Source organism: Melopsittacus undulatus, chromosome 7, assembly GCF_012275295.1.
Source record: "Melopsittacus undulatus isolate bMelUnd1 chromosome 7, bMelUnd1.mat.Z, whole genome shotgun sequence".
NCBI lineage: Eukaryota > Metazoa > Chordata > Aves > Psittaciformes > Psittaculidae > Melopsittacus > Melopsittacus undulatus.
The window spans coordinates 71319680-71339860 of record NC_047533.1 but is presented as its reverse complement, the minus strand read 5'-3'; the positions used below and the strand labels follow the sequence as shown (position 1 = coordinate 71339860).

Sequence of the window (20181 nt, the reverse complement as noted above, 5' to 3'; positions counted from 1 at the left end):
GCAGTGACCAGTGAAGGTAATTTGCTGATGGAATTAGCTGGGCAATTCTTGCCGGAGGTCTGACCAATGCTGGCCCAAGATTGTTCCGCTCCTGCAGTTTCAGCTCTTCTTGCGTATTTTATTTGCTGGAGCAATTTCCATCAGGGCCCTTCCCAGAACATTCCACATGTCAGCGCTGGGAGCCTGAGGCAGCGCAGCACATCCTCAGACCAGTAGGCTGTGGAATTGATGGCTTGGCAGAAACCCCTAGTGCTAACATACTGCAACAGAGTTCCTTTTATTCGCCTTGTGGTGAATATGCCCTCAGCTGGATGGGTAGGATTGCAGTCCTTTGTCCTCTGTAACAGTAGGAAGGGACAACTGGGGCGTCACCCAGCAAAACTGAAAGAAGCACAATAAACTAGTCAGCTGTGGATGGATACTCCTCCTCAAGGAAATCCTGGAGGCTGAGGAGCAAGTCACCTGGCACAGGCGAGACCTCAGAGCAGGTTGCCCTAGCAGGGTGGTCAGCAGGAGACAAGGAGGTGGCCTAGGTCTGGGAATGACTTCCCAGTTGTCAACACAGCAGCCCAGTTGTACATATGCTAAGGAGACACCACGTGCGCTGAGCAAGCAGTAGCTTTGGTAGCAGGGAGAAGCCCCTGCTCATCCGGGGAGAGGGGTGGGGAGTGGAATGAAGCATATCTATTTTAAAGAGAATTGACAACTGTGTTGTCACAGACAGCAGGTACAGTGGACTCACTGTCCAGCTGTGCAGCAGCAATGTGGGTTGCTGTGGTTACAGCAAAATGAAACATGTCCCAGCCTGGCTCCCAGTACAGTGTGAAAGCATGCAGGTGGCCACTGCCTTAACACAGGCTGGGCTCTAGAGGAGTGGCAGTCCAGTAAATATTAGACCAGGGACAGATCCATACTAGTAAAAACAAGAAAATCCCACATACAAGGCATGTGTAGTACCTGTACCAGCTTATGCAATGCCTGATTTTTCTACCATTGAGTGAAGGGAAAGAAGAGATGCTACAGGATTCACAGCCAAATCCCAGGATGTTGAAAAGGGAAGGACATGGATCTTTGCAGCAGACATTTATATTTGTGCTGTTCAAACACCCTTCAGAGGGAAAAACAGATGTTCTTGTGGTTTGGCTCTGTGTTCTGCTTTGGAGACCTAGGTGCTATTCACTGTGTTACTTTTGACCAGTCAGTTAAACCCACAGATGTAAAGGTTAATACTAATTTTCATATCCACCCAACTTCTGTGCACACAAAGACCAGCACAGGAAAGCAGACTCAATGAGTTCACATCGGTATGTAAGCAGCAACTTCAAAACAAGGATAAATTTACCCTTGTGTCAGGTTGGTTGTGGGGCTAAATTAAACATTTTGTAAAGCATTTGAATATCCCGAGGGGCTAGAGACATGCAAAGCTTTAATAATAATGCTGTTTGGCTTCAGCTTATTGAGGATAGTGTAGCGTGGCAGAGGAAGTTCTTCTTATTCCTGTGTTTGTGCTTTGATTCCAGCCATTATAGTATGTAGCTTGTCTACATTTACTGCTAACCTCAGATCTTTAAAATAGCAAGCAAGTTTTGACCAGTCCAGAAAAGGCAATGTTGATGTTGGTTTAAAGAACAAACCAAATCAAATGTTAAAAATAAACTCAAAACTGATCTCGGGCATAAAATTCGGTGGGCAGCAGAGTTCTCATCAGAAATCAATGTTCATCATGAAAGAGGAAGGGCCTGAAGCATCCGTAGACAGGCTGATCTTGGGCTGCAGGTAGAGGAAACCCTCACGGAAGTATCTGAGTGCTCATCAAAGCAATGAGAAGAGATATGTCTTCTGATAGCACTGAAGAAATATCCTACTGAGGCTTGCTCAGGGCTTGGAAAGACTTCCCTTCTTTGAACGTTCTACAACCAAGGATACACTCTGTTTTCTTTGTCCAGAGGCACAGTTTGCAAAACACTGTTGTGGAAAATTGGGAAGACCAGCAGAAGGAAACAAGGAAAACCCTAAAGAAAACCCCAGCTGATGCTGAAATGACCTGACAAGGCTTTGCACAGCTTTCTGGGAGTAAGTACACATCAAATAAAAATCATCAGCATATCAGAACTCTCAAAGAGAAATTAAATAGGTTTGTACTTAAGACCTTTAAGTTCAAACTTAAACAGGAGAGATTCAGTTTAGATATAAGGAATAAATCCTTCTCTGTGAGGGTGCTGAGGCCCTGGCACAGGGTGCCCAGAGAAGCTGTGACTGCCCCATCCCTGGCAGTGCTCAAGGCCAGGCTGGACAGAGCTTAGAGAAACCTGGTCTAGTAGAAGGTGTCCCTGCTCCTGGCAGGCAGTTCGAACTGGATGAGCTTTAAGGTCCCTTCCAACCCAAACCAGTCTGGGATTCTATGACTGAACTGTCATTGACCTTTGTGAAAACTGAACTGTCCAAAATCGCTCATTATTTTTGCAAATCGTACCCTTTCTGTGCCATAAATCAATCAATGTAATGGTAATTTTCCAAACAGAGTGAAAGTCAGTACATATAAATGATAAAACTGTTCTATCTTTTAAGTGCATTAGCTATGCTTGCTCTTACTGGCATGACGAATTGCCCTTTGAAAAACCAAATAAAAATCTACTATTCCTGAAATATGTGGTAAAGGAAAAAAAGAAACTAGATGCAGGCTTCTTAATTTCTTTCAGCTTCAGATGTAGATTTCCAGTGCAGCTGGACACACCATCCCTGGCTTCAGTTTCACAAGCAGAATTCAGCTGTTCCATGCATGAAACTGAACCTAAGTTGTTGTCCTGGCATGGAACAAGAAGCAGCATCTGGCTCGTCAGAGAGCCTAGCAGCAAGCAAGTGCCCTTTCGAAAGTACTCTGCCTTGGTTTACTTTTTCCAAAACAGAGGAGGAAAAAAGCAACAGAATTTCTCTGTCCCAATAGTTGTCAGCTTTAGGAAAGAAACAACCCAAAACTAAACAAGCCAACGAATGAACAGCTTGCACCCAAAGTGTCTGACATACCTAAACCCATTCTTTAATGAAAAAGATAACAGGGAGAGCAGCCATGGCTACGTGTAGCCTGCACAGTCAACACATTGTGTAACTGTACAATCTGTTCTGCCTCTTTTAAATCAATTGTCAGTTTTAGTGCTCTTCCTTATCAGAAGATATCACCTGTCATGCAGGGAGAGGCACTCTCAGGTATGTAGCCAGTTGGTTTTGATTGCAGGTCTGCAGGCTGCGTGTTAAAAGAAGTCTGTTGACAGCAGAAATCATTGTAAACTGAATGACAGGAATGCCAGATCCAGTTCAACATCTCCACGGCCTCTTCGGACATCATAGCTGTTACCACCTTGCCTTCTATCAGTCTCTCACAACTGCTTCCTAACAGCAGGAATTGAAATGACTTACTAGGAAAACAAACCCTTCTATCTGAGCTGAAGAAGATTCCCTTACTACCTGTTCCCACCACAGAGCTTCTTGAAACACCAAGATACATTTCTGCTTTCAACCAGAACAGTGAAATACATGCTTACGTTTAGCAAATGAAGTACCTCTTTAACAGCTGGTGATTAATTTGGGAAGAACAACTGTGAGTGTTAAATCAACCTTTTTACCTGATTTATTTTTACTAAGGAAATGGCCCCACAGTGTGATTTTCTCAAATCAGAACAGGTATTTTCTGTGCTTGCTTTACTATTTGGGAAACTTTCTCATCTATTTCAAATCTATTCCATTTAACTTGGTAATGGTAAAACTTCCAGACTGTCACTCACCCTAAAGATCATACATGTAAATCAGTCCTTCTTCCTAGGAAGTAGATGAATAGTGAGACAAGCATGCTGCAAGATGTGCTAAGGCCAACAGCAGACAGGAATGTATCTACAGCATTTCCAACTTTACCTTTTTAGCATTTCCAAATTTACCCTTTTAAAATGTCCAGTTTTACCCATTGACACAGTGTGAATGATATGGTGGAACAGCTAGCTGATAGCAGTATTTCATGCACATTTCTCCTTGATTTTGTTTCATATCTATGATCTGCAAGCTTGAATCCAAATGACTATAGGAGAAAAATTCCTTTTAGGTTAACTGTCTGCATCCAAACCTTTTTGATCTACCTTTCCAAAGGACAAAATGGTGCCCAGCTTTAAAAAACCTATTTTCAATAGTCATCATCTGCCATTAAGTTTAATTCTTGTATAACTTGATTTGAAGAGATGTGTTTTCTTGAATCGCTTTCTGAATTACAGTATAATTTCTTGTGGCCTTTCTAATAGTGCTAAAAGCAAAACTGAATGGTAATACATCGGTACAGGAGAAGCAGAAAACTACCTACTGGCACAGTCCAAGATCAATAAGTAAATGGGCATTATAAATGCAGAAGTGTTAACTTAGTCATAAAATTGAAGGATAACTGAAGTTGGAAGGGACCTTCAAAGGTTTTCTAAGCCAAATTCCTTCCCAGAGCAGGGCTAATTTTAAAGTTAAATGAGGTTGAATAGTTTTCCGCTTTGCATGTAACAAAGATGATGGGTAGGTGCATGGGGATGGACATCAAGGTAAATGAAGGCAAGAACAGCTGTGTACTCCTAAGCATACCATCCTCGGCTAAAGCAATTTTATCAGGGTCTTCAGGAAAGGAGAAACATATAACAGTACCTCAAAAATTAATTCTTTCTGGCTCATTTAATACATTTAATATATTTTTCCCTTCCAGAACTTAGAAATTTATTTCTTTCCTCCATATGACTACTTAGAGGCAGTTCACGTTAATTACGTGACTGTGGTTATACTTCAGTGTAGACATCATCCTCATCTACAGTTGTATATTTTATGTCCTGAAGAGTGTTGGCATTGCAATGAGGAGTTTATAATCTTGAAAAACACATGGTGTTTCTGTGGCACTTGTATACCTGCCTTTTAAAACGGATTATTTGCTGCCCAGTAATATCATGGCTTGCACTTTCTGTGTGGATCAGGATCATGTTTGCTGATGTTCTTTTGGACAGAAGAAAGGTTGTGGATGTTACAGAAGTGACATCCATTCCTGCTTGCTAAAAATCACCTGCCACCTCAACTGGATACATCTGTCTCTGTTTCCTGTCCTTGCTCCAGATCATTGCTACTGGGGCCTTGCTTTTCTTCCACCGAAGGAGATGGGAGCTTTGCCACAGCTGCAGTGACAGCAGTAGGAGAGCAGACACAGATTAGGCAAGGTGTTGGAGGATTTTCTGCACGCTCTGTGAGTATTTAGGGAACTGTGTGATATGTGATCCTAAAGATGAGGTTAGACAGTTTGAACTTTTGAGTTAGACCCAGCTATTTCCAGACAGGCAAAGCTACCTTCTGACTGTACATCTAAATTATTTCTTCTGGCAAATATCAGGAGTATGTTAGTGAAATGTGCCTGGATATAGCAGCTTAAGATAGAGCTATGCTGGAAATGTTCCTGCAGCTGTTCCTTGGAAAACATCTGTGCTACTGTGTGTGGAAATTTGTACATCTCTTCATGCTAGCACAGAGCAATTAATCTTGTGAAACAAAGTATAAATTATTATTGGGAAATATGAGAAGGACATTATGCACCAGTGGACATTAGATGACTAAAGGTAGTTACCGTTTAGAAACAAAGGGAAAAAACTGAATATTCCATTTCTGGCATAGGAAATAGAGGAAGATTGGCAGACTCTACAAGGCTTCCAGAACTCTGATTGCCAGTTATTTGTGTAAGAATAATCAATCCACTGAATTTCACCCTGAGAGAGAAATTTTTTACACTTACCATTGGAAAAAACCTTCCATCTGTGATAATTTTTCACAGTCTGTGTTTGTATAGTGTGATAAAGGGCAAAATATACAGGTTGGCATGATTTGTTATTTACAGATAATGGTTACCCTATGCAAAGCAGAAAAGGCATTGCCCCAGAGAACTCAATTTTAGCAAAAGACATACAAAGAGGGTAACTTAAGAAGCCCTGGGAAGGGACAGAGAGATGTATTTTGTTCACAGCAAGTTAGACAACTAAGAGATTTTTGATCTCTTGAGGCTTTCAACTAAAACCTGAGTTACTGGAAGGCATGCTTACTGAAATGTAATGACCTGTTTGAATTCAAGAACTCAGGCTCGATAATGAAAATAATGAAAAATAGTGAAAAGCGAGCGTGTAAGGAATTCAGAGCAGCATGGTGAGGAATGAGGGGGGGAGATATCTGACTGCTGGCCAGCAATTTGTCACTGACTGCTCCTGAGGCAGGGCTGCTGCTAAGAGCTGATGAGGCGTAAGTTGCATGTGTGACCTGCCATGTCATCTCCCATCAGCTAGGGATGATCTTTGTGGTACAGAACATCCATACTTGGCCATTTTACCTGTTTTCTTTCATGATAATGATAAATGCATTACATTGCGTGATGAAAAAACAAAAATCAAGATGGAAGTATCTTCCTGTTGTTGTGTGGATCCTTCCTGCAGAGGGTCTTCCAGCCTCTTGGTGCCCAATCCAAATTATATAAAATGGATTTGCACCCTGTTAAATCTGAAAATAAATTTAAAATAACCATTCCCAGTCCTCCTAACGGAATGCCTCCTAGAAAATCATTTTACTCCACAGCTGCCTGGTTTTACAGTCAAAAAGGTGACTGCTCTTTTTTTCTTGGTTTAACTTTTAATGACTAATTTAAATTCCATTTATGCAAAATCCGTATGATTTTGAAACCGCCTTCTGAAAACTATGCACAACTACCTTTCAAAAACATACTTTGAAAAGCCTTAAGTGCAACATTGCCTAGAATTATCTTGTCAATTAAATAAAAGAACCCACTTGAAATAAGTGACAAAAATATACAGTGGATGAAATGCACCTTCCAGTAACAAATTATTATTAAAGGAGACCTTTAAGCAAACTGCTAGTTATGTGGTCATGCTTAGAAAAGCACAAGGTTATTGAAACATACAGCTTCCTTTCAAGACAATTTAACTTGCACTGAAGGCAAATTATTGCCATAAAAGCACTGAAGCATGCTGCTCAGGCATTTGGTGCAATTCTCTTGGCTTCTAAAAGGTTACGCTCGCTGCATGAAGATGTCAGTGGGATCAGAATTGAGTCTACAGCTTCAGCTGCCATTGGTAACGCTGCCTGCAACATCTTCCTACAGAAAAAATACATATTAATCTGATATTATTATAAAAAGAAAAGATGTGAAGCAGTATTTTAATAGACGAAGATGCAATGTAGATTTCTAACAGTAGGTATAATGGAAACCAGTGAGACTGAGCTGGCTGACAAAGGAGCTGCAAGAGGACTAACACAGAGGACACCTAAACCCACCTAGCACAGAAATCACTGGGTAAGTTATGAAATGTGTCACAGATTTGGAGTCTTTCCTGGTTCTTTCCTTTTCTCATTGCATGGAGAATGGAATTTGAATGAGGTGGAGCAACAACAACCTGTGGGCAACAAAACTGCAGTATTCTTGACATGGCACTGGTAAAGTCATCCACCAGTGCCTTCCCCTTCTCCATGTCTTTGTGTGAGGGTTTGCATTGGTGGGGGTGTGGTTTTTCCTCTCCTTCTTCTTATGCTGGAGCCAAATCAAGGCCTGCAAAATGAGACCTGATGATGTTACAGCAGTAGGATGCATTGGACACTGCACTCAACACCACTCAGTCTCTGTCTAGAAAAGGGTCTTCATGGAAACACAGGCAGAGAAACAGGGTCACCACATTCACTCTCCAGCCATTTCCTCACGCTCTGTCAGTTTTGGGGATTGTGGATATCTGTGGTTACCAACAAACTGTATGTGGGCCTACTCAGGGCCATGAAATAATAGACAGGGGCTCATTCATGGGGTTATTTCTGGAAAAAATCCTTTTGCATCTGTGAAAATACTCAGGGAAGACTTGGAATTTCCTTCACAAATCAAGCAATGGAGTTCTTAGCTATATTTTACAAGTTTTATGGTAGCTACTGTACAGGGAGTAATAACATTTTCTAGGAAAGATCTGCTGTCCAGTAGACTTTTTGATCTCTCTTCTAGCAACCTCATGTTACAAATCACAAGTTAGGTTTCTCTGTTGACAGAGGGGAATTTGTTTCTCTGTTGACAGAGGCATTGAGAAATGCCTTCTGAGACAGTTTAATGTCAAAAGTATCTCTGATGAAACCAGACGAAGTGGGTAGGGTTGAGAATACTGCATTAAAAGAGCATAAATGGGGTGAAAACAGACCAAATATTAATTGAGGCAGTGAAAATGGAGGTATGAAGTAGTCCCCTCCAGCACTTTGCAGTGACATTGCATTTCCTCTGGAACCCTCCTTCTGCTCCTTTGGTGGTTTGCTGTCGTTTGCCTTCTTTATAGGAGGAAGTTTTGTCATTTAAGTTACACAGATGCACTTTCTCTTGTACCAGGGCTTTGATGCAGCTGCACTGGTAGAGGGCTACTTACACCAATGTAATGATAAAAATATGGCAGCGTTTTTGGTGTATTTTTTCCAGTAAACAAGGTATGTATATTGCAGCCTGTCCCAAACTGATGAAGTTTCCTTTGATTTGTGTTCAAAATATGTTCTATGAAGTTTCCTGAGCCAGCAAGTGAGGTTTCTTTTTTCTGCACCCTCCCTTCCCAGTTTGAACAGCTATTTTAAACTGGAGGTGTGGCCACTGAGACAGACACACACATGCTGTCAGTGCTGGCCTTGACATTTGTTCTGTTGCCAGTTAACCTTTTCCCCCAATACCAACCTCCTGTTTACATTAACCCTTGATCAACAAGCCTTGTTCTCCTTCTGTCTTTTAGGAACTGTGTCATAAATTGCAGTAAATTAATTTATTTATGGATTCTGAACTTGAACAACTTCCATGAGCACAAGGTGAGAAGTGTGACATTAATACTCCTCTGTACTGAGGACAGGCACTGTACCTGTGGGAACTCTTACACCTACTCCTACTAGAGGATCAAATGCCACTTTCCTTTAGGGGCCTCTCTCAGGAGAACAAGGTTTAAATTCTGGCAGATTTAGGAATCATTTCATCTCCCAGATTTGTTCCCTCCCAGAGGGCCTGGTGAGGAGAAGCCTCAGCAAACGTTTCGGTTTGGATAGCTTTTAACATCAGGAACTAGTCCCACTGCTTGAAAAAGGAACACAGTCTGCAAAATGTTTCCCAGATACATATGTGGGTGATATATATACATACCTACATAGCCTTTCTAATAGGTATATCTGTGCATAAAACCAAAATGTACACACTAAGGTCATTTTACTTAAAGAACCTACTTTTATCCCCCTCAGTAAAACAGAAAAACCCCAACTGTCAAATCATCTGATTTAATTAACACAGAGATTCCCCCCCCCCCCCCCATGTGATACCTTTTAAGGAGTTAAAAAGGAATAAGCAGCTCTCAAGGGCAAAAGGATCCTAGGGCAAATCTCATTTAATGTGGGTTCTCTTGGTGTTTGATACTTCACCCATATTCTCAAATGAGCCTGAATGATGTTTGAAGAAAATGGTAATTCATGCCATGAGCTGTTGTCTCTTCCATCATTGCAGAAAACAAGGATGTTGGCCAAACCAGGCACATTTTCTTCCCCTGGCATCAGGTGTGGTGTCCCTAATCATCAGATAGCAACAGTTTAGTCTAATGGGGAGATAAGTAGTCACAACTCTCTGACTTCTGCCTCCCACTTTTCAGCACTGCAGCTCTCCTGGTGCTGTAGTCCTCCATGCCAGGATAATGGGATAACAGCAGGGTACTTGGATTAATTAATGGTTATAAAGCTCTTGGAGCTCTTTGGTTAAAGGGTTCAAGGAAAGGATTGTTCTAACTGACCCCTGTTGTTCTTACCTGGGTGTCCAATTACTGAGTGGGATGGCTGCTTGTGTTTAGAGTGTGAATTGCCACCTGTCCCTTAATCATGAAGGTTTGTAATCCTATGTCAGTTTGGAAATTCACATGCCACAAGGCCAAATTAACATGTCTGATATCATCACCTGCCAGTCAATACACCGCTCTTACCCATCCAGAACTATTCCCAGTGAATTGCTGGGCAGACATGCCAGGACAAATTCTGCCGATCGATACTGGAACTTAGTTTAGCAAGGACAGATAAAATAATACATATTTAATTTGATGGTATTGGAATGTCTCACATCACAAGAAATATCTTTTCTTTAGCTTAAAAGTTGTTTTGCAGAGGTTAAGACTTCAGTTATTAAGATCCCAGAATATTTCAGATGGGGTTTCCTCCAGTTTCAATTCCTTTTTTTGCTGCTGTTTCCCACCAGCCTTCTGGTTCAGTGTAACTCAAGAATTCCCCTCTCAAAGGCTGTTTGAGTGCTACAGCATTTGTAGCTAAGGAATGTACAACTGAATTTTCACTTACTGCATCTTTGGGTTCGAAAGATGTCAAGAAGGAATTGCTATTCTGTAAAGCACAGCGTGTTACAGAATAGATAAACCACCATTCCTCATTATTCTGGAAACACTTCTCTTTTTTTCTTTCTACATACACACTTCCATCCATCACAAATAAATGCCCCATTGAAAGAAAATTATTCCTTGGATAACTAAAAAAAACCCAAACAAACAAAACAAAACCAGACTTTATTTCAAGACCTTACTACAACTCCTTTGCCCACAACACTTGATTGTTCTGCCAGGTCCAGACAGCATTGGGAGCAGACTCATTTTCCCTGTTTATAATCCCAAAGCTGATAATGCAGTACTTACAGCAAGGATCCTTGGGGTTTGGGGTTTCTTTTTCCTTGATCCTCCTCAGCTCTTTGCAACAAAGATGCAGCAGGGATCCTTCTCTCCTAAATGTCATAAATGAGCCCTTCTGTTGCAAGATTGTTGAATCCATGCTCTTATAACAGATTTCACCTCCTCAAATTATATGAATAATATTTTTGCAGTGTTCTATTGGGCTGGAATCAGTAAAGGGAAAGGAATGTCTGTGTTGACATAGAAATCTGCACTGGCATTTTAGCATTGTTGTGCTGTGTGTGTTTACAAAATGAACCTTTTTTTGCCTTTTAGGTAAACTGAAGCATATGTTCCACTATGCCGCTCGATACAGCAGTCAGAAGAGGAAGAACATCCACACTCCACCTCTGTGATGGCGTGATACACTTCAGAATGTGGAAGGGAAAGAAGAAAACCCAGTAAGAGAGACTGGAGCTCTAAGCCTCATACTGTAAACATCACCCAGATGATGCTGTGGCAAGGTATCAATCTGAAGTCAGCTCCATTAACAGTAACCATTGTTGTTCAAACTGCACCTGCTGCACACCTTGTACTTCAGGGCTTAAAACTACTTTTATTATATTGGTTGGCATGCCAGTTCATCTCCCTCACGGGGATGCTGTGTTTAAGGGGGCTCAGATACATCTGATGTCTCACACACAGCCCAGCTACGGGAGTACTGGCCTGTGTCAGGAATATCCCAAGGAATAGTTGTGCATATTTATGGGAATTTAAGAGCGCTTGTCATCAAAATAAACTTGAGGAAATTGTTGGCTGGTATCACTGGCATTGCAGACAGGAACCATGCCTAGAAATAGAGATTGGCATAGCAACATTATTGGCTGTTTTGAAGAGAAGGCGGCTTATTTTTCCAGGCTGCAACATTTAATAAACATTTTCTGTTTATTGAGACTGAAGAACCTCATTAGATCAAACTGAATGCTAATCTGCTTGAGTCGCCATCACAGACTTTTGTCTCCAGTGTATACACATCATGAGTCTCTGTGGTTTCGTTAGTTTTGTCCTGTGACATTTGTTCCTTTGTGTTTGTCCACAGAAAATAGATCATGGAATGCATTGAAACAGCCACACAAATCCTCCAGACCATGATTTATTTTGCGAGATCCTGTTTTATCTCATCATGAGGGACTTGGTAAGCTTGAGAAGCCCTCTGATACAGCCCCCGACTGGTTGAGAGGCACAGCTGCCAGCCATTCACCTCGGAGCCATCTTTTACCTGAAGGGTCAGACCTTGGGTTCACACTCCACACGAATGGACAGCAGTTATACAGAAGCTTAGAAGCAAATACCCTAAACACTGTGAAACACGACTGTAAATAAAACTCTTGGCTTGAAGGTTTTTTTTGAACCTTGCAGAAACAGAATGAGAAGTGTCCCCCAGAGACAGGAGCAGAGCTACCTCAGGGCAACCCCCCCAACCCCCGAAGCAGCAGCTCAGCATTTGCCGTTATCCTTTATTACAGGGGAGGGGAGGTGTTTGACGGCGGCTCCTCTGGCAGACGGCCCACCGGCAGGCACCGCTGAGGCGCCAGGCTACGGCCATTACACACACCCCTCACAGCACACCCAGCCCTCCTCTGTCAGGGTCGCTAGGGCCCGGAGCTGTAGGCGGGGCAAGAGCTGACCAATCCAAAGAGACTCAGCCTCAGTCGGCAGCCAATCACAGCCGGTAAACAACACACCCCGGGCGGGTGGGGAAGGGGCGGGGCGAAGCTGCGCCGCAGGCCAATCAGTGGCGGGGAAGGCCGCGGACCAATCAGGACGGGGAAGGGTTTGGGCGGACTTTTTAAAACGGGTGTCTCGCTCGGTCCCTTTAAAGGTGTGATGCGTCTATCTCTTTTTCCCTCCGCCGAGGTTTAGCACTCCCACCGAAGGAGCGCGGTCTCGCCCCGCTTCGCATGGAGAGGGAGGGCTGGTGGATATTTCCTGTGTTCTCTGGTCCTCCGGCTCCTCTCTGGGCAAGCACAGGGGGAGCAGCTGCGAGCGGACTATTTTACTTCCTGGCGGCGGCTCACTGGCCGGGCCTCTCAGGGAGCGCTCCGCGCGGGGCCATCTGCGGGCCGCCAGGACAAAAACAAGGGGGCGGGGCTCCGCCGCCTCCATTTTGATGCGGGGTCGGGGCAGTGGTTGAGGCTTGGGGATGGTGTCGGTGTCGTTCCCTTGGGCAGCGTCGTGACCCTGCTTGGATGCGGGGCCAGCGGCGGGGACGACCCGCATCGGTGCGGTGACGGGAGCCGGGCTCGCCTCCCCCTCCCGGCAGCGGAGGAAGCGAGCCGTGAGGGCAGCGGGGGGGGCCCGGTGTCCCCTCATCACCGCCCCGGGTGAGTGTGGCGGTAGGGCCAGGCCGCCCCTTCTGTGGGGCGGCCGGTCGGGTCCTTTTGTTCGTCTCCCAGCTGCTGTGGGGTTCCCGGGTTGGGAGGCGCCCTTTGTCTGGTGGGGAGGTGGGCTACCAGCTGTTGACGACATCTTGTCTGCCGTGAAGGTAAAGGATCCGGAGGCAGGGGAGAAGATGAGCAGCGAGGCGCTGTGGCTTTTCAAGCAGCTGAATCTCCACCTGGAGCAGGAGGGGCGGTTTCAGCCCCGAGAGAAGGGGCTCAGCCTCATCGAGTGCGCCGCAGAGGTGAAGGGGGGCGAGGAGCTGGGCAGGGTGGGTGGAGGCAGCCTCGTCAGGGCAGGAAATGTGTGTTTTAAATCAGTAAACTCGGAGCTACAAGGGAGGCATGCGCTAACTTGGAGAAGTTAATTCTCTCTATAAATGCCACTTTGTCTTTAGTTGTCTTAATTTGGGGTTATTAACATAGACTACATCATCAGAGAACTCTGACTTGAAAGGCAAGCAAGATACTTAGATACTTAACATTTATTGATAAACGTTAAAGTGGAAGCCACAGAAATGTGTTATTTTAATTTTGGGAGCTTTTCATACCACTGTGTTGTACGACTGCAGGAAAGGTGAGATGTGAAATAGGGAATTTGGGATGGTGAAGTGACTGGCTTGTTATTAGCAAGGTCTAGGCAAATGAACCTAGAAAAGCTCAGGTGCTCAGAAACAGAAAATAAAAGCAGTATAGATACTTCTGCATTAATGATCAGAGGTCCTTACAGAGTTTAGGGAAGGTGCACATTCCTGCAGATGCTTGAGTGGTTTTTGGAAATGTTTAACAAAGTAAGTCTCTGAAATCAGTCTTGGTGTTTGTTTTGAAAGCAGATCTTTTGTTGCTTAAATACATGCAAGCAGAGAGGAGAATAAGCTGAGTTTTGTCATCTATTTCCATAAGGTCAGGAGTCGCTGTGTATTCATGCGCTTGGTAACTATTGTCTTAAAATAACAAATGCATACTTGGAAATGTGATTGTGCTGGGTTTTGTACCACTGAGACTTAAGACTTGACTGAAATCCTTATAACTGGACGTGTTTTGGGTCTCAAGTATCTAAATTTAAGAGAAATTAAGTATTTAAGGATAAAAGAATTGCTTCCATTTGATCTAAGTAAGAGATGGCTTAGGGAATGAGTGGTTGCAGTCATCACTGCTGCAACTGAGTAATTTTCACTTGGCTTTTCTTGTGACAGAATGAAAATACTCTATGTCCGAGACAAAGGAATGCCAAGGTGGAAGATCTTTGGAGTTTGACCAACTTCTTTGGTTTTGCAACTGAAACGTTTGTTTTGGCTGTGAATATTCTGGACAGATTCTTGGCTCTTATGAAGGTAATGTGGGAGGAGGGGACCTGATGCAGTGTCAACTGTGAGCTTCCTGGTCTGATAAAAAGGGCAAGGTTGTGATCTAGGATGTAGCTGTGGCTGTTTGCACATTCTGTGCTAGGAACATTACTGAAGTCCTACTTTGGAAAACCTGGTGTTGAGTACAGTTCTTACCAATAAAGGCAAATAGTAGCATCATTTATTTCCTGTGTAGCTTTCACCATGTAAATGTAGAAGTCTAAGCAAGGAGGAACTAAGAAGGAGCAAAACCATTTGTGTGACAGACTGTTTCTAGGTACTGTGTTGAAGCTTAGCTTAGGACTGGAATAATGCCAAATGATCATTTCATGGATGCTTTTGTGCTGCTCTATGGCAGATAGTTTGAACCTAAACTGGTTCCCCATTATGAAATTGGCAGAAAAACCAAAGTTGAATCAGTTCTCTGGTCTGACTGAGGTTGCACAAAGGGTATGCTGGTATATGGGAAAGAATAGCAGAGGTAGGAACGAATCCTTGGAGATGGGACTGCCTGGAGCCTGCTCAGGGTGGATTTGTGTTGGCTTTAAGTGAGGGTGAGTGAGCACTGCCGCTTGGAGAAGCCAGGTATTACAGTTTTCACTGCAGCCTATTCAATGTATAGTGCTGTGGAACAATTTCATTTGAGGGTTCTCTGCTGTTGAGCTCATTTCCTTTCACATAACTATGTCATATTGATACTGCTTTATTTGCTCTGCCAGCTGTGTTTGGCTGAAACTGAAGTGATGAAACTGATTATGAGTAGGCAAGGTCTGTGAGTTGGCTGATGTCAGGTCTGACATAAGCTGAGATAAGCACATCTTTCTGTTGAACTTTGAATATACAAAACAGCTCACCTATGCTGGGTGATCTGTTGGTATTGCTGTTAGATAACCATGGTGTTTAAGGTGGAGGAGGTATTCATAGTGCTTCCTCTTAATTTTAGGTGAAACCAAAGCATTTATCTTGCATTGGAGTTTGTTGTTTCCAACTGGCTGCCCGAGTAGTCGAAGAGGAATGCAATATTCCATCTGCTCACGGAGATCATCCGGATCAGCCAATGTAAATGCACTGTGTCTGACTTGAAGCGGATGGAAAAGATAATTTCAGAAAAGTTGCACTTTGAATTTAAAGCTACTACTGCCTTAACCTTCTTGCACTTGTACCATACTATTGTACTCTGTCATACCTCAGAAAGGTGAGTTGAGTTGCACATTGGTGGTGGTCTGTAAGTTTCCTAAGCCCTTTTTTGCTGCATCTTCAATGCTTATGGCCTTGGCTGTAGAGGAGGCAGCTCCTTCATTTTTGCTTCCTGACAAGTAAATGCTTGTTGACACACATGCTGCTTCTCTTGGGTGTTTTACAGGAAAGAAGTATTGAATCTTGACAAATTGGAAGCACAGCTAAAAGCTTGCAACTGTCGTCTAGTCTTTTCTAAAGCAAAAGTAAGTGGAAATAGCTTGCTTTGACTTCTGAGTAGGTTTTGATTTCTGTTAGGTTGAATGTTGATTTTTGGTTTTTTCGGTTGTTTTTGTCCTTCTAGCCATCTGTCTTGGCCTTGTGCCTTCTCACTCTAGAAGTTCAGACTCTGGAATCTGTTGAGCTGTTCGAGATCCTTCTGCGTGTTCAGAAGCATTCTAAGGTAAATATTTTCTATGGATTGTTTTTGCAGTTTTTGGGACTGGTGTGATTAATGATGTATGACCTTACCTTAAAGGGACCCCTACTGTCAGTGTGCAATCTTTACAGGTACTGTTTGGCACCAACTGAAATAAGCAATGAAATGGGTCTTTGCAATTCTTGTAACTAACATGTCTTCCTTGGTAGAATGCCAAATGCAACCCCCCCCCCCCCCCCCCCCCCCCCACTTAGAGAATGAAGTCAGGTAGTCATTTTGTACTGGAACATCTTGTCAGCTGCCTGGCAAGCAGAAAGGTTATGGTTTAAAAAAATAGCTGAAGTATATAAACTCAGAAGAATTGCTGACTTAATGCCTACACAGGCTTTAACAAGAAACTGAGTAACTTGGACAGTTCTAGCTGTTCATTGTAAAGGAACTTCAAATAGGTTTGTAGGACTACAAGTGACTGTTGGGCTGAATGACTAGTCTTTTTGCATCTTTTGCATTCAGGCATCTTTTTGCCTGAATAACTAACATAGGATTTACAGCTTCTAGCTGGATGCTGGATTAGTTTGTGATCTAGAACATGCTTTTCACTCTTATAGTCAAATGGAAACCCAGTTTCTTGAGAGGTGGAAGTAGTTCCTTAAGTGTGAGATTATTCCATTTTTAAAGGGCATAATGTCTTTCATTGTTTTTTGGAAGTGATAATGAAAATATTAACAGCAACTGGCAGCCAAACGGTCAGTTTCAAATGTCAATGTGAGCATTCCTAGGCAGCGTAGAGGAGTTCACTTTAAAAACAGCACAACCTTGACTTACCACTCTTGATCTTGACTTGATACTTTCAAGTACTTTCCAAGAAGGCAAAATGGAGGAAGGGGTTAACTTTAGAGCCTGTGTGTGATAGACTAAATAGGTTCTCTTTTTGCTTTTCAGATAAGTGACAGTGACCTACTTTATTGGAGGGAGCTGGTCTCAAAATGCCTAGCAGATTATTCCTCTCCTGAATGTTGCAAGCCTGATCATAAGAAGCTAGTTTGGATTGTTTCTAGACGTACAGACCAGAATCTACAAAACAGTTACTACAGTGTTCCCGAGTTGCCAACAATACCAGAGGGTGGATGTTTCAATGAAAGTGAGAGGTTGGTAAAACTTTTACCAGGGCTATTTTGTTGAGAATTCTCCTTTTCTGGAAATGTTAATGGCAACTCTGTATAACTAAGCTCATTTGCTACTATTTGGGTGAAAAAAAGGCCAGTTTTGAAAATACTGATGGACTGAAAATACACCTTAAAAAGAAGGGGGGGGGAAGGAGAAGGGGTAGGGGGTACTATAAGCTCTTAGCAGGATGGGGAGAAGCATTCTTAAGGCAGGGTTGATTACAAAGAATACAAGCCTTCTAAAATAATTTATATATCTTGACTGCTTGCTGCTTGGTTGGTAGGATATTTTTGGCATTAGAAGAATTACCCTTCTTATGATTTAAACTTTAGTGCTGAGAAGCAGGGAGATCTGGGCTGTTAGAACAGGAACAGAAAAGCATGCAGAAAAACACAGGATTAAGGAGTACTGTGCCGTTTTGAAAGGGTTGTGCTTTGTTTGAATTACTTTTTCTCCTGTTCTGGTAGTGAAGACTCTTCTGAAGATATGAGCAGCGGAGAAGAAATCCTTAGCAGTTCTCCTCCGAGTGATCTGGAAGGCACCTTCTTCTTCGAACTCAAACCTAAAACAAAGTGGCAAGCTCTTAGCTGTCATTCTTAGCATCAAGTCTTGATTGTAATAGGTTGAAATTTTAAATGCACCATAGAGTGTTTTGGCAATAATAAGTGAGGTGGTAATGTGTGAACTGTATTAAGGCAAGAATTGCTGTGGTATATAAATGCCTTGCTTTCTTTGTTGTTGTAATTTTAAGGAAGGCAAAAAAATCCCATTCAGGTCCCCAGTTCAGCAAAAAAGTTCATGTATAGTTCTGTTGTCAATAAGCATAAATGTAGTTCTGTATCTGTTGGTCCAAAATGCATAGCAGCTGCACGCACAAATAGTAATGGAAGCTGACAGCATACTGGGCTATGTTAACAGGAGTGTAGCTAGTAGATAAAGGGAAGTAGGGTTTTTTCCCCTCCCTTTACATGGCATCCTCATGTGGAACAGTGTCCAGTTTGGGGCTCAATATGTTGATCAACTTGCACAAGTTCAACAGGGAGCTGCCAAGATGGGTAGGTGATGGGGGGCACAGGACCTGTGAAGAGAGGCTAAGCAAAATGAGCTTATTCAGCCTCATTCAGCAAAATGGTCTTTGGGGATGGAAATGGGACTGAACAGCAGGCTTTTGGTATCAAAGAGAAGTTTGTGGAGGAGATTATTTCAGGGTCTTGGCTGAGAAGTGTGGAGCAAGAATGCAGTTCTCATGGAAGGAGTTTTCTCCATGGGGTCAGTTAAACGTGAAAGTGGACAAAGAGGCTGTGCAGTCTGTCCTGGGGAGTGTGCAGGGTTCAGCACTGACACAATCCCAAGCTTGCTTTGAATTCAGTGTTGACCCTTCTTTGAGCCAGGAGGTTGGGTGAGAGTCCTCTTGAGGGCATGTCCACTCTTAGCCAGCTTGATCTAATCCCAAAATACTGCGTAGGTATGTGGAATGAGAGGTATCTGTCATACCAGACTGAAATGATTTACTGTCAAATGCTGAAAGTGCTTTAACACTTGATATACTGTGCACCTTTTCAGCAGTATTTTGAGTTTTGTACTCTAAACATTTTTTTTTAAAAGCTTATTTTTTGTAAACTTGAGAAATACCTGTTTCCCAACAGGAGTATGCATGGCAAGAAGGACGTTTCCAGTTAATGCTAGATTTCACTGAAAGGATAGTATTCAGTGTGTGGCTGGGAGTATCATATTTTCTTTAATGCAGATGGTTTTTACACTGAAATTAACTTTGTCAATTTCAGTGTGTTTAAAATGCTAACTGTTAACATGTCAATCCATACTACTAGCTTAGACTTATTAACACGGTAAATCTTGGTAAGTCTACATTCCTTTAAATATTTAACCCTTGTAGTTGTTTTTCAGTATATTCATGTTATTGAATCATCCTCAGACTTGTTTGCATGCTTATATAGGGCAGTTAGTGCAGGAAAAGTTGATATTATGCAGTAATATCAGGTATATGTGATGTTGATGAAGTAGTTAATGTAATGGGTTGTGTTCAGACCTTGCTTTATTAAAGCACAAATTGAAGTATGATTGGTTTCTGCATACTGAGGACACAGCTAGGTAGCAAGCAGACTGAGTAGCTCAGAGCAATGGCGTGAAGTGTGTTGGTGCCAAAGTAGAAATGAAGGAGCAAACAAGCTAAAAGCTGTTTGGTAGGTGCAAACCTTCTTGTAGAAAGGTAAGATCAGTGCTGTGAGTTCATAACTGTTATGTGATTTCAGTTTCATAAAAATATGAAAACGTTTACAAAAAATGTATATGAAAATGTAAATTACAAAATGTACAGAAAAAAAATTAAATGAGCAGAAAATACTGTATTTTTTTACATTGTATGTAACTTTTTGTAGGTATGTTGCATGTACATAGTAATTTATTGTGTACTCTGTATGTTACAAATACTGTACATCTGCAGGACTTGTTACCGCAAGTCCTGCAGCTGGAAGCTCACTTCTCAAATGGAGTACTTTGGTTGCAGGTAACAAACCTCCTGAGTCTTGTTTCAGTTGAGAACAAAAATAAACCAAGTGCTGTATTTGTTAATTAGCCTGAGCTTATGGCTTGGTTACTAAAAGCTTATGTCTTGCTTTTTCTTTTGTCTAGCTTGTATGGTATTGCAGCTGTGTGACAGGCTCCACAGAAGTCCTGATAAGCAGTTGCAAAGTGGAGATTTATGGATGGCTTACTACTGGATGACTGGCAAGCATCAGCTACTTGGTGTTGCTCCTGTCAGGTTTAAGAAGCTTGTGTGTGAGCTATCTGCTTATCACCCAGCTACTGTTGTACTGATTGGCCATCCGGCAAGTGGGAGCTCCCACTAGTGGTTGAGAGTGGAGTCACTGCAGGCAAAACAGTCCAGGGTT

At 42.5% G+C, this 20181-nt stretch overlaps 1 protein-coding gene and 1 long non-coding RNA gene across 3 annotated transcripts; both read left to right on the top strand.

Annotated features, from left to right (window-relative positions):
- The first annotated feature begins 4934 nt into the window (after positions 1 to 4934).
- LOC115945441 (uncharacterized) lies at positions 4935 to 12093 on the top strand. 2 transcript variants are annotated; one of them, XR_004549840.1, is made up of 5 exons: positions 4935 to 5248; positions 7251 to 7351; positions 8802 to 8874; positions 11043 to 11230; positions 11806 to 12093. It is a non-coding gene; the product is annotated as an uncharacterized lncRNA (long non-coding RNA). The 2 variants fall into 2 exon arrangements; XR_004549839.1 differs by having other exon boundaries at positions 8414 to 8874.
- Positions 12094 to 12864: 771 nt separating this feature from the next.
- Positions 12865 to 19861, top strand: CCNG2 (cyclin G2). The gene is given in 9 exon segments (XM_005142736.3): positions 12865 to 13090; positions 13252 to 13389; positions 14341 to 14478; positions 15434 to 15526; positions 15528 to 15685; positions 15854 to 15932; positions 16031 to 16129; positions 17048 to 17253; positions 17740 to 19861. Coding segments are annotated over 8 exon segments (1017 nt in total). The 5' UTR covers positions 12865 to 13090; positions 13252 to 13278; the 3' UTR covers positions 17873 to 19861.
- Positions 19862 to 20181: the final 320 nt, after the last annotated feature.